This window comes from Theropithecus gelada, chromosome 3 (assembly GCF_003255815.1).
Source record: "Theropithecus gelada isolate Dixy chromosome 3, Tgel_1.0, whole genome shotgun sequence".
Classification (NCBI taxonomy): Eukaryota; Metazoa; Chordata; class Mammalia; order Primates; family Cercopithecidae; genus Theropithecus; species Theropithecus gelada.
Window position 1 is genome coordinate 64,606,671 of NC_037670.1, and position 12,877 is coordinate 64,619,547.

At 41.1% G+C, this 12,877-nt stretch overlaps 1 protein-coding gene across 1 annotated transcript in view; it reads right to left on the reverse strand.

Moving 5' to 3' along the window:
* Positions 1-12,877, reverse strand: part of ABCA13 (ATP binding cassette subfamily A member 13) — a 505,863-nt gene that overhangs the window by 168,591 nt on the left and 324,395 nt on the right. Inside the window, exons 45-46 of the mRNA XM_025379476.1 lie at positions 10,956-11,025; positions 2,167-2,285 (exon numbers count right to left, since the gene is read on the reverse strand). Coding sequence (XP_025235261.1) covers positions 2,167-2,285; positions 10,956-11,025 — 189 coding nt within the window. The remainder of the gene's footprint in view (positions 1-2,166; positions 2,286-10,955; positions 11,026-12,877) is intronic.

The window sequence follows — 12,877 nt, forward strand, 5'->3', positions numbered from 1 at the left end:
CGCCCGGCTAGTTTTTTGTATTTTTTAGTAGAGACGGGGTTTCACCATGTTAGCCAGGATGGTCTCGATCTCCTGACCTCGTGATCCGCCCGTCTCGGCCTCCCAAAGTGCTGGGATTACAGGCTTGAGCAACTGCGCCTGGCCTAAAGAATTTCTTAATAGTGATCATAATCTTTTGAGGTATTTCTGGTTTGTCTTCCCTACTCTATTTCTTTAATCTTCCACTCAAATCTTGCCTGGTTCAGGAAGGCATTCCAGACAATTTCAGGTGGGTTGGATGTTCCTTGTCTTTTGAGTTCCCACAATACCCTACATTTCCATCCATTGTTATCAATTACCACACGGGATTTTATTGTCTATTTGCCAGTTTATCTTTATGCAGCTCTGTGAATTTTTCCTGGGTGGGAATTATATCTTTTTTTTTTAATATCTCCATGAGTTGCACAGTATCTTGTATCTATTAAACTTAAAAAAAAGTTAACATTTAAAAAATATAATGTTAACTATTATATCAATAAATTTTGTCTTCCACCCACTAGATAAAAGGAGACTGAAGAATAGTCTTCTCTTCTATCATAGTGTTCTACTCTCAGCAAAAATTCAGGTAAAGGAATAAGTACACATTCCCAACTGGCTCAATTGAATACATTCATTCATTCAGTAGATACTGACTGAACATCTTTGATATGCCAGATAATATTCTACATTCTGGGCACACAAGCTCCCACCTTCAAAAAGCTAACCATCAGCTCACGCCTGTAATCCTAGCACTTTGGGAGCCCGAGGTGGGAGGATCACCTGAGGTCAGGAGTTCGAGAACAGCCTGAGCAATATGGTGAAACCCTGTCTCTACTAAAAATACAAAAAAACTTAGCCGAGTGTGGTGGCAGGCGCCTGTAGACCTAGCTACTCTGGAGGCTGAGGCATCAGAATCGCTTGAACCTGGGAGGTGGAGCTTTCAGTGAGTCAAGATCGTGCCACTGCACTCCAGCCTGGGTAACAGAGTGAGACTCCATCTCGGGGAAAAAAATAAATAAATAAAAAAGCTAACCATCAGAGTTAGAACAGAAAACCAGAGATTCCAGTGTATGTTGAAAGATATATATATATATTTTTTTTTTTTTTAATTTATTTATTATTATTATACTGTAAGTTGTAGGGTACATGTGCATAACGTGCAGGTTTGTTACATATGTATACTTGTGCCTTGTTGGTGTGCTGCACCCATCAACTCGTCATTTACATCAGGTATAACTCCCAATGCAATCCCTCCCCCCGCCCCCCTCCCCATGATAGGCCCCGGTGTGTGATGTTCCCCTTCCCGAGTCCAAGTGATCTCATTGTTCAGTTCCCACCTATGAGTGAGAACATGCGGTGTTTGGTTTTCTGTTCTTGTGATAGTTTGCTAAGAATGATGGATTCCAGCTGCATCCATGTCCCTACAAAGGACACAAACTCATCCTTTTTTATGGCTGCATAGTATTCCATGGATTAAGAAAATGTTGAAAGATATTAAGAGGTGGAGCAGCAGAAGAGAGGCAGGCAAATCCCAGTGGGGCAGGTAGAGGGCAGTAGGGAGTCCCAGACGATAAGGTCAGCCTATGGGATGCCTTCGTACATGAAGCAATATAATACATTTGGGAGACGTGGGAAAATTACAGTCGGCAGATGTTATTAAGATTCAAAGCAATGAGAAGCACTCACTGCTGATCTCCCTCATCTGGATTCACCCCCTTAGTCTCAAGGAAACTCAACACAACACAAAAGGTTTCCCAAAAATTGCCCAAGAGGAATTTCAAGATGCTAGTTGTACCCAGGTTCCCACATTGAATGCTGCATAATAGGGATAATTCTAAAGTAAGGCCTTGCTTTCATTATGCTGTAAACTTATCTGCTCTTATCCCCTAAAGCAGTAAAACTGCTTCTGGCTCTGGTGCTTCTGCCATTGACAAATCTCAACTGATAGGATTTCCCCCAGCACTTAAAAGAGTGAAAGTCAGCAGTAAGGAATCTTATTAAGGTCCATAGCATCTATTTGGAATTTTTATGAGCACCAAGGTCAGTCTTAGATTTTTGAGTTTTGAAGAACATTGGCATTTAAAACAATAAGTTTTCCACAGTAATGCTAATACAACAGAAAAGACCCAGCAAGAGATTTGAACACACCTTGGTTTTTCAGATGGTGCCAGCAAGTACTCCTCCATATTGAAGCCTGAGAGATTCAACAGTGTGTGGCCCAGGTGGTTGGTCAGGTAGGGAGCACCGGAACTTCTATTCGGACACTTCTGAAATTGTTTTCAAAAAGAAAAAAAAAAAAAACTTTGTTATGACTCACAAACTGGTTCACTGACATTACTCGAAACTACCTGTGACTCTTCTCTAGCTTTCAATTTTTAATAAATTATCTGTAACCTTTTATATGTTCTGATTTCTAAAATCTCTTTCAGGGTCACATATATTTGAGAATTACGCCAGAATACAACTGTGACTTTTGCAGTCAATTATATCTGAGAACTTCAAATCCTTTTCTGTATATAGGTTTGGGCAGATTTACAAAAACTAAAAAGGAAAAAAAAAATGTTTTCACTGGGGTGATCTTGCATTTGACAAACCTGAAAGAGAGTCAGAGACAACTAGTGGGAGGAAGATAAGCAGGATAACTCAAAGGCGTGTGTCTCTTTCATAAGAGTCTAAAGTAGAAATCAAACAGCTTTTCTCCAGCGACTCACCAGCATGCCAACAACACCAGCTCTGCATCACGGAATAATCACCTAACAAGGTAGGAGGCGGTGGTCAACACAACACAAAACCCAGGCCACGGGAGGCTGCGCAGTGATGTGCTCTGCCCTGCCACAGAACGGCTTTGGAGTTAATGTGCTTTGTTTCCATTTCTCAAACACTTTCAGAAAAGATGATATATTAAAATAGGAAACGACTCTGTCTCTGAGTCTTTTGTTGTCAGAATGCCAGGGGTTTGGTCTTGCTGCACAGAAAGCCAATCACTGAGACCATGAGTGTTGCCAGGGAGGAAGCCTTTAACTGAGTTCTGCAGCTGCGGAGAATGAAAAAGTCTCAAATCCATGTCCTCAACCATCTAAAACTGGTGGGGGTTATATGGAGGGGGAAAATGGGAAAACAGGAATGAAGGAGGGGTAAGGAAGCAATCATGATGCATGAGGGGTCTGGAGTCTCATTTTCTGAATTCAGGGATCTAATGTATTTCAGTTCCTTGCCTGAGGATCAGTTTCTTGAGGAAGAAACTCGAGTGGTGAAACAAACGTTAAGTTTCAAGTCTTAAGACCAGGGAGGGTCCATTTCCATGTTTATTCAAAAATCCATAAATATTACTTCTAAGATATATTTGGGCCAGTTTCACATTCATTACAGCTTTGGAAGCTTGTCTGCTTATTTGCAAAATGAAAACGGAAACAGGCTTACCTAAATGCTTGGATTTGCTGTTAGGTTCAGATACACATGAAAGAACTACAGCAAAGTAAGAAGGGCGATAGACATTTAAGATACTGCTTTCAGAGTGTTGAAAGAAAGGCTTGAGGAAAGATACGAAAAAGAATAATAATTGTTGTACATCATAATTCAGCAAAACTCACTTATTTGTGGAATCTAACAAAGTCAAACTCATAGGAACACAGAGTAAAATGGTGATTGGCAGAGAGGATATTGGTCAATGGTTACAAAATTTCAGCTAAACAGGAGGCAGAAGTACAAGAGATCTATTGTACAACATGATGACTACAATTAGTAACAATGTATTGTACCTTGAAAATTGCTGAAAGAGCCAGTTGAGGTGGCTCACACCTGTAATCCCAGCACATTGGGATTACATTCCTGAGTTTGAGACCAGCCTAGGCAACATGATGAAACCCTATCTCTAATAAAAATACAAAAATTAGCAGGGTGTGGTAGCACGATCCTGTGGTCCCAGCTACTCGGGACGCTGAGGCAGGAGAATGTCTTGAACCTGGGAGGCAGAGGTTGCAGTGAGCCAAGGTGGCACCACTGCACTCCAGCCTGGGCCACAGAGCGAGACTGTCTCAAAAAAATGAAAAAAGAAAATTGCTAAAAAGAGTAGATTTTAACTTTGGGAGGCCGAGGCAGGCAGATCACAAGGTCAGGAGATCGAGACCATCCTGGCTAATATGGTTAAACCCCATCTCTACTAAAAATACAAAAAAATTAGCCAGGCGTGATGGCAGGTGCCTGTAGTCCCAGCTACTCGGGAGGCTGAGGCAGGAGAATGGCTTGAAGCCGGGAGGTGGAGCTTGCAGTGAGCCAAGATCGCACCACTGCACTCCAGCCTGGGTGACAGAGCAAGACTCTGTCTCAAAAAAAAAAAAAAAGAGTAGATGTTTAGTATCCTCAACACACACAAACACACACACACAAATAGTAATGTTGGGATCAGGAAAAAATACCCCAGAATATGGTGCTTTCACATGCTGAGCTGAAGAAGTTTCAAGGTGTCTCTGACCTCCCTCCTATCCACCTTCTCTCCCAAAGCACAGGACGAAGTTGAAATTCTTTACCTACCTAAGATCTAGACCCACCAAGGAGAATGTTTTATTTCTTCTCCTCCCTGTAAGACCAAGAATGTAACCAAACCTAAACAGATAATGTCTACTCCTAGATCCATTTATTCTTTATTGTAATCTTTTATTGTCCCAGTACAGAATTCATCTTCTCCCTCCATGACCTGATTTGCCAGGACCCAAGGCCCTATACTTTCTGTAAACTTGAGATGATACATAAACATCTGAACTTCATTGGGGGATAGATAATAACCCTGTAATTCTCCTCCTGTACATGTTAAAAGAATTCATGTGCCTTTTCTCCAATTAATCTGCCTTTTATGAGCTGAATTTTTAGCAAACCTACAGAGGATGAAGGGCAAGTTTTCCTGTGCCCCTGCAATAAGTACATGAGGTAATGCATATATTAAATAGCTGGATTTAGCCATTCCATAATGGGGGTGTGTGTGTGTGAGAGAGAGAGAGAGATTTTATATATATATATGTTATATATATATAAAATATATAAAAATCATGATATATGTATATATCATATCATTTTATATATAATAGATATAATATCAATATGGTATGGTGTAATCACAAATATAGATAACTTCTGCTTCTCAATTAAAATAAATAATCAGCCAAACTGGATGAACATAACAACCGTTAAAGTTTTCCTACCTCTAGCTTTCCTCTCTCCAACTCAATTTACCACCCCCTATACCTATCAAGATACATCCTTCAAAATGGTGTTTTCAGTTAGATTATTTCCTTGCTAAAAAAAATTCCAATTGTTATCAAGAATTCAGGTCTACTAGAAAATGTCCTTGGTCTCATTCTAACCATTATCTGTGTAGGTGTCCCCAAATAACCCTCTGTATTAAACTGAATATTGACCTCCCCGCCCCCCACCAAAATATCAGGCCCTCATCTCTGGACTCTTTAAATGCTACTTAGTATCTTGATGATGTTATTAAGTTACAGATCTTGAGTCCAGAAGATTATCCTGGATTGTGACAGTTCGCCCTCATGCAGTCACCTTGTAACTGAGCTGCTTAGCAGTTTAGCCTCAAACCTCATTTTAAAATGTTTTATCCTTTCCCTCTTCCTCTTTCCCCTCCCCAGTTTCAAGATGTAGCTCTGAGATAAACTTTACAGCCTTGAAATGTTTTCTTTCTCTTTCCTTTCCCACTTCATGCCCCCATGCCTTATGCACATTTATTTATCTAGATGCTTGTTAAGCACACGCCGTGCTCACTTATCCGGTCATATAATTCCTTAAAAGTTTCAGGGGACTAGACAACTCTGAAAATCTGTCCCCAGCGAAAGATTACTTCAAGGCTGGAACCCATTCCCAGCTGAAGACTGACTATAAGATTGACTGTGATTAGTTTGTAACCTGGCAGGATCCACGATGGGGTCAGCCTCTTCACCAAATGAAACAACAATTCAAGATGAGTCATTGGAGTAAGTAACCCCTCCTGGGACCTCCTAGCTCCCCCTCTCCCCAACCCCCAAGCTACCACCCCTGCCTCTTCCGCATTCCAAACCTTTTCTTTAAAAAACCCTGTGTTCCCTCCACAAATTACAGCAGAATTGCTGTAATTTCTGCTCTTCCCCTTGCTGGCACAGATAATAAAGTCTTGCTTACTTTTAATCAGCTTGTTATTATTTTGGCCTCTTTCTACAAGCAGTGAGCAGCCAGGCCCTTTTGCTGGTTACAACCTGTGCCACTGTGAGAGGGAGACAGAGGAGGACTAGACAGAGAAAGAAGGGGAGAGGACACTGTGACAATGGAGATAGAGATGTGTGTAATGTCACCAGAGGCCAAGGAATTCCAGAAGCAAGAGAAGCTGGAGGAGGAAAAGGACAGATTGTCCTCAAGAGTCTTCAGACACCTTAATTTCACTCCAGTGACACTGACTTCAGACTTCCAGCCTCCAAGAACCATGTGAGAATAAACTCATGTTTTCTTAAGTCACCAACTGTGTGATAATTTATTACCTCAGCGACAAGAAACAAATCTGCCCTCCACCTATTCTGTGTAAAGCCACACTCACTCCCGATGACATGTTTTGGGTCATAGTGTTGCTATCCATGGGAGCCCAGGCCCTGAAAATTCCTGTTTGTTCTTTAGAGTTAGCTCAATTCCTGTTCCCCTTTGAGCCTTTTCTAATGGTGTCTCTTCCAAATCATGTTTTCATCCTCAGAAGAACTAACCATGGAACTTTTTTGTAGGTTTGGAGAGAGCCACAGCATCTTTGATAAAACATGAGGAAATCGGTCAGGCACGGTAGCTCACACCTGCAATCTCAGCACTTTGGGAGGCCAAGGCGGGTGGATCATGAGGTCAGGAGTTCGAGCCCAGCCTGGCCAAGATGGTGAAAACCCATCTCTACTAAAAATACAAAAATTAGCTGGGTGCAGTGGCACATGCCTGTAACCCCAGCTACTCAGGAGGCTGAGGCAGAAGAATCACTTGAACCCAGGAGGCTGAGGAGGCAGTGAGTCCAGATCATGCCACTGCCCTCTAACCTGGGTGACAGAGTGAGACTCTGCCAAAAAAAAAAAAAAAAAAAAAGAGGAAATTGACATGCCCTTGCAGACCCAGGGCTTCCAGATAGCACACATGTATTTAAGGGGAGAGAAATATTTTTTCCTTCTGGTAAAACACAGTCAGTTTGGCTCAACATGAACATTAAAGACCAGAGAACTGGCCATGGGTATATAGGCCTTCCTTCCACACATCTTTGAGTACATTTCCTTTGAGCCATCCCTGAAGAGTAACCACACCCATTGCTTAGGACTTTCATTAATTCCACCTCAACTCCTTCTTTCCTGAGGTTCTCTGATTTCTAACGTGTGGTCCAGTATTTCTCAAAGTGCATCCCGAAACACACTGGTGCACAAAAGGGAAGGACTCTTCAGTCAAATTTGCAGAAAATGCTGCATCTACTCCACTGTCAATTCAAGGACAATTTCATTATCACCAAATAGCTTCTTAGAAGAGCTGTGGCAAAGATACCTGCTTAATACTGCTTTATCCAACATTTGTGAAACTTACTTGACTATGGAACTCTTTCATGTAAAACGTTTCTTTCTCACATATTACTGAAATCTCACAGTTCATGTGAGTTGAAGTGAATTTAGGAACATAAACACCAATCATTCTGATATTAACCCAGTCTAATCCCAATAGACCTTAGGTAGCTGGTGGTACTAAAAGCTACTAGTATAATAGAATGATCAAATCAAGCCTAGAGAACAAGAGTATGGTGTGAAAAATTAGAGATCTCATGAGTGTTGAGGCATAGAAAACAATCTCCCAAAATATGCTGCTTGTGCATGCTGGGCATTTCTATCAATCGAAAGGCCTCAGAAATAAGCCTCAGAATCAAGGTCCCTGGAACCTTGTCTTGTTCCTCCTCCATTCCAATTCTCTTTGGAATTTCCATATCTGACCAAAAAACTCCTTACCAAAGGAAACACATACGTCCTCAATCCCCTCCCTGAAATCTCATTATCTGTTTCAGAAAAGAAGAGTGAAGAACGCAACGATTCTTGGATGGACTTTTTCACAAAATAATGCCTTACTTTTGGGCTCACTCAAATCCCAGGAGAATCATCTACAAGTTAACTTCTGTCTCCCTGGCCCATTCTTTCTCTGTAACAACCATTTCCTGCCCCTCAAAAGAATTATCCACACTTCCCATCTTCTCCTTCCCCTATGAAAAGGGTATAGAAATTTCTATACCTCTTTTGGGGTTTGAGGTAATTACTCTATGATGTGATCCTCCCATGCACATTAACACGTTTGTATGGTATTTCCCAGTTAACCTGCCTTTTGTCAATTGATTTTCAGTGAAGCTTCTGAGGGTGAAAGGCAAATTTTCCCTTTGCCCCTAAAGTGAATAAATGGAAAAACAAGGCCAGGGAAAAAAAACAATAATCATGTCTAAAAAAAAAAAAAGATAACTGATCACTGCAAAGGATCACCAAATGTCAAATGTCGCTGAGTTTATTGACAGCTGAAGCCAAGAGGGAAATATGGAGAGTTCCATTAGCTCTTCCACATCAACCAACACTCTTGAGTGTTCACTAAAGGTGCTGTGTCATTATTCCCGCTTACATGTGTATCTTTAGTCTAAGAGAAGAAAGCAGACTAGTTACTCCAAAAGCAAGCTTTCTAAAATCTCCAGAAAAAAGACAAACAAAAAGGCTTTTTATCTGAGGAATGTGAGCTCCCTTTAAATAATCAGGCCCAGAGAGCCACTGGAGTGAGACAGCAGTCACACTCCACCCCATCCCCCTTGAGCTAAGCAATCATTTCTAAGCAGCTCACTATACGGACCCCAGGCTGAGTGCCACCACCAGAGCTATAAAGTAACTTAACAAAGCCAATGAGAATCCCTGACAAACAACTTTTGTAATCACCCACTCTCCTGATTCATTCTTTTTTCTTTAATAAATTATGAGAGAGAAGGAAGGGAGAAACTGGCTAGGCAGATAGTTAGGGCAAGGTCCTCAGTGGCATTTATTTTCTAACAAAGAGCAGCCTGAAAGCTCGGGCTGCAAGCATAGATACGGAGATGAATTCCCGCACAGAAAGGGGCCTCCCGTGTAGTCAGCAAGTTTCACTGACATACAGTGGGCCCCAGTGAGCACATTTCTTTCCTTTTTGGACATACTCACGTAAGGAAGCTTGCAGAGGGGGCTTGCTTGGAACATGGCTGCAACACTATAGAAAAGAAGAGCTACCCTCGGCCAGGCACATCTACCTTGAAGGGTAGTATTGTTTGGCTCTGTGTCCGCACCCAAATCTCATCTTGATTTGTACTCCCACATGTTGTGGGAGGGACCCCAATGGGAGATAACTGAACATGGGGGTGGTTTCCCCCTTACTGTTCCCATGGTAGGGAATGAGTCCCATGAGATCTGATGGTTTGATAAGGGGAAACCCATTTCCCTTGGCTCTCATTCTCTCTCTTGCTGCTACCATGTAAGAAGTGCCTTTCGCCTTCTGCCATGACTGTGAGGCCTCGTTAGCCATGTAGAGCTGTAAGTTCAGTAAACCTCTTTCTTTTGTTAATTGCCCAGTCTCGGGTATGCCTTTATCAGCAGCACGAAAATGGATTAATGAAAAGGGTTCTGCCCCTGATTCATGCACAGTAGGAGGAGATAAGCAATATGGAGTAACTTAGGTTAAGGATCTGCATGTGCACTAAACAGATAGGGCAGGGACTGCCGGGGATTCGCGTCTTATGGAAATGAAACACCTAGTTCTAACCAGTTTTTTGAGCCCTATATAAATGGAGCACCCTTACCAACTCGCTTTCTTATTAAAACCCTTGCACTTCACTGTAAAATGACAACCTTTTTTTGAGATCCCTCTCTGCAGCAGAGAATTTTTTCTCTTCCTTTCACTTACTACATTTCTGCTCTAAGCTCACTCCTGGTGTGTCCATATCCTTGATTTCCTTGGCCATGAGACAAAGAACTGCAGTTGACACCCTAGACAATAAGGCCATTTCACTTGAGCTTCCTTTTTGTTCTCGGGAGCACTTCCAAAGATAACTTGGAAGTGTGTCCCACATAACTGTCCTCAACTTTGACTCAAATAAACTCTCTACCTATATTAATTTGTCTCACTTTCTTCCCTTAGGTTGACAGCTATTAAGGAGAACTGCATCTCATGAGCCACTAAATAGGAAAGCCCTGTAAACATGTTCTCCAAGTGGCCATTTCCATTATAGATGCTCAGTTAACTTCAACGTATTTTTTCTTTTCCCTTTTTCCTATAAATTAGACCTGCCATCATACTTGCTTATTGATTGTGGCTAGCAGGTCTACGCCTTTTATTAATTAGAGTCTGAGATTTTCTTTGAGATGAGTTCCAATCAGTTTTCCAAATAAATTTCAATTTATTCTCCTTCACAGATTAGACAGTGATGTCTCTCACCTTAATAGTGGCACACCTACCTCCACATGTTTTTGTATGAATCAACCACAATCAGAGAGCTAAGGGGCATCTTAGCTGTTAATATCTAGCCCAAATAAAAGTACGGCAAGAGCCTTAAGGTCATGCTGCCTTGAAATTTAGAAAAATTTCCTTCCATAGGGCAATTCTAGCTTCTTTATCATTACTTGAAGAATATTCATTTTCTTAATGAATGCCAGGGGAATGTTAATGACCAAAGGCAGCAGGCAAGGAAGGAGAGGGGCCAGTGTCGATCTCTACAGCATCTGTGTTCTATAAATATTCACTTTATGTGATGAAACTTTCCCCAGAAACAGCTAATCCAGGAAACCAAAAAGTCATAGAGACGTAGGTACAAATATGAACATTTTTATAGATGGAGTAAACTCACTTTTTTTAACTTGAATTTTAGACTTAAAAGGATCAAAAATGCTGCAGAGACCTACCAGGCAGCCACATGAATCCTGGAATTCTGGGTGAGAAAAGGGATGTGTGTGCCAGCATGAAGAATTCATCCTAAAAATCAAAGGAGAGAATTAGAATGATCGTTTAGATTTACAAGGCCATTGTATTTCTGTAAAGGAGAGTTCCATCAGACTAGAACAGAGTTCACAAGATAATCATCTCTTACTGCCAAGAAGGCAGAGCTCTTACATTTGTTTTCACAGCTTGAGCTGTTAATCTGATGACAATGTTTTATTACAACGCCAGAATTTCCATTATATTACATGGGGCTCACTTTTCTCACTGTACTGAGTGTATCACAGGGCTCCCTAGGACTTTCACCGCGGGGCTGGGGCTCCTGGTGGAACCTGAGGCTAGGCTTCCAGTCTCATAACCAGGTACCAAGTAGCAATTAATAAACAGCAAGACGCTAATTCCTTTTTGTGGCATAACACAGTAATTTAATCATCACTTAAGGAAAAACAATTTTTAAATTTCCACTTTAAACCTTTCTGATTAAACTTTCTGTTGCAGAAATATGGTGCAACAGAAACAGTTATGAAAATCTTTTGTAGCAGTGGTTCAAAAACACATTGGATGTCACAGTTTCCCTATTGTTTCTATTTCCTTATGAGTCCTATACTTTAAAATATTTGTTCTAGCATTTGTAAATCAAAATTTTTTTGTTTGTTTGTTTGAGACAGAGTCTGGCTCTGTCGCCCAGGCTGGAGTGCAGTGGCCGGATCTCAGCTCACTGCAAGCTCCGCCTCCCGGGTTTGCGCCATTCTCCCGCCTCAGCCTCCCGAGTAGCTGGGACTACAGGCGCCCACCACCTCGCCCGGCTAGTTTTTTCTGTATTTTTTAGTAGAGACGGGGTTTCACCGGGTTAGCCAGGATGGTCTCGATCTTCTGATAATTACTCTTAATTACTCAAAAATTGGAAAAGATATTTTTACCACCATCCTTACTAGCCCTGCTTTTCAGAAGAAGAGGTGGGGTCCAGAGAGGTGAAGCAGCTGTCGAGATCCCAGCTCTATGCAAAATGTGTGCTGCTCCAATGAGAAAGCCAGTACGATAACACCAATTAAAGAAAGCCCGGCCCAGTGAAAAGAAATTTGTCATTTCTATTAACCAGGTTAGCAAAGTACAATGTATATGTAATTTTTGAAACAACAAAAATAATATAAAGATTTCTCCACACTACTTTCTTGGCTGACTAGCTTATAGGGACTCCAGTTTGAAACCTAAGAGTTTACATGGAAATAATACCTAAGGGAGTTACGTATTTAATCAAAGTACTGTATCTGATATGTACTATAAAACAACAATTCCATTTATACTTCTGAAACTCAGCAGGCCTTTCTTTTTCAGATGCCTTAGATGATGGTTAACAAGTGTTTATAATTTAATATATGACTTCAAAATTTCAGTCCTCTTTTTCTCTTCCAAATCCTCCCTTATTCTTCTCCTAGCTCCCTTTTATAGAGTAAAACTACGTGTCCATGACAGGTACATAATGGCCCATGACAGGTAGTTTTTTGAGCACTTCTCAGCCTCCAACAACTTTTGTGTTCCAACAGATTCACTAAGAAGCTGTGTGAATGTCCATTAAAGGGAGAGACAGAGGGGATGATCTATGAGAAATCAGATGTTTCTACATAATCTTTCTGTTAAAGTTTAGGAATCTAAAAATAAACTTTGACTTAGCAAAGCATTTCCCTAAAGTGGCCTACAGGACACAGCTGCAGAGAGGCTGCTGGAACCCAGTCATTTGGTCCTTCAGGTTTGGACACACTGCGTGAAATAGCTCTCTCTACTACAGGGATGCCTGGAGTTTTCAATCACCTAAGATGCATTTTTTTTTCTTTTTTTTTTTTTTTTTTTTTTTTTTTTTTTTTGGAGGTTTTATTTTTTCTCCCGGGGG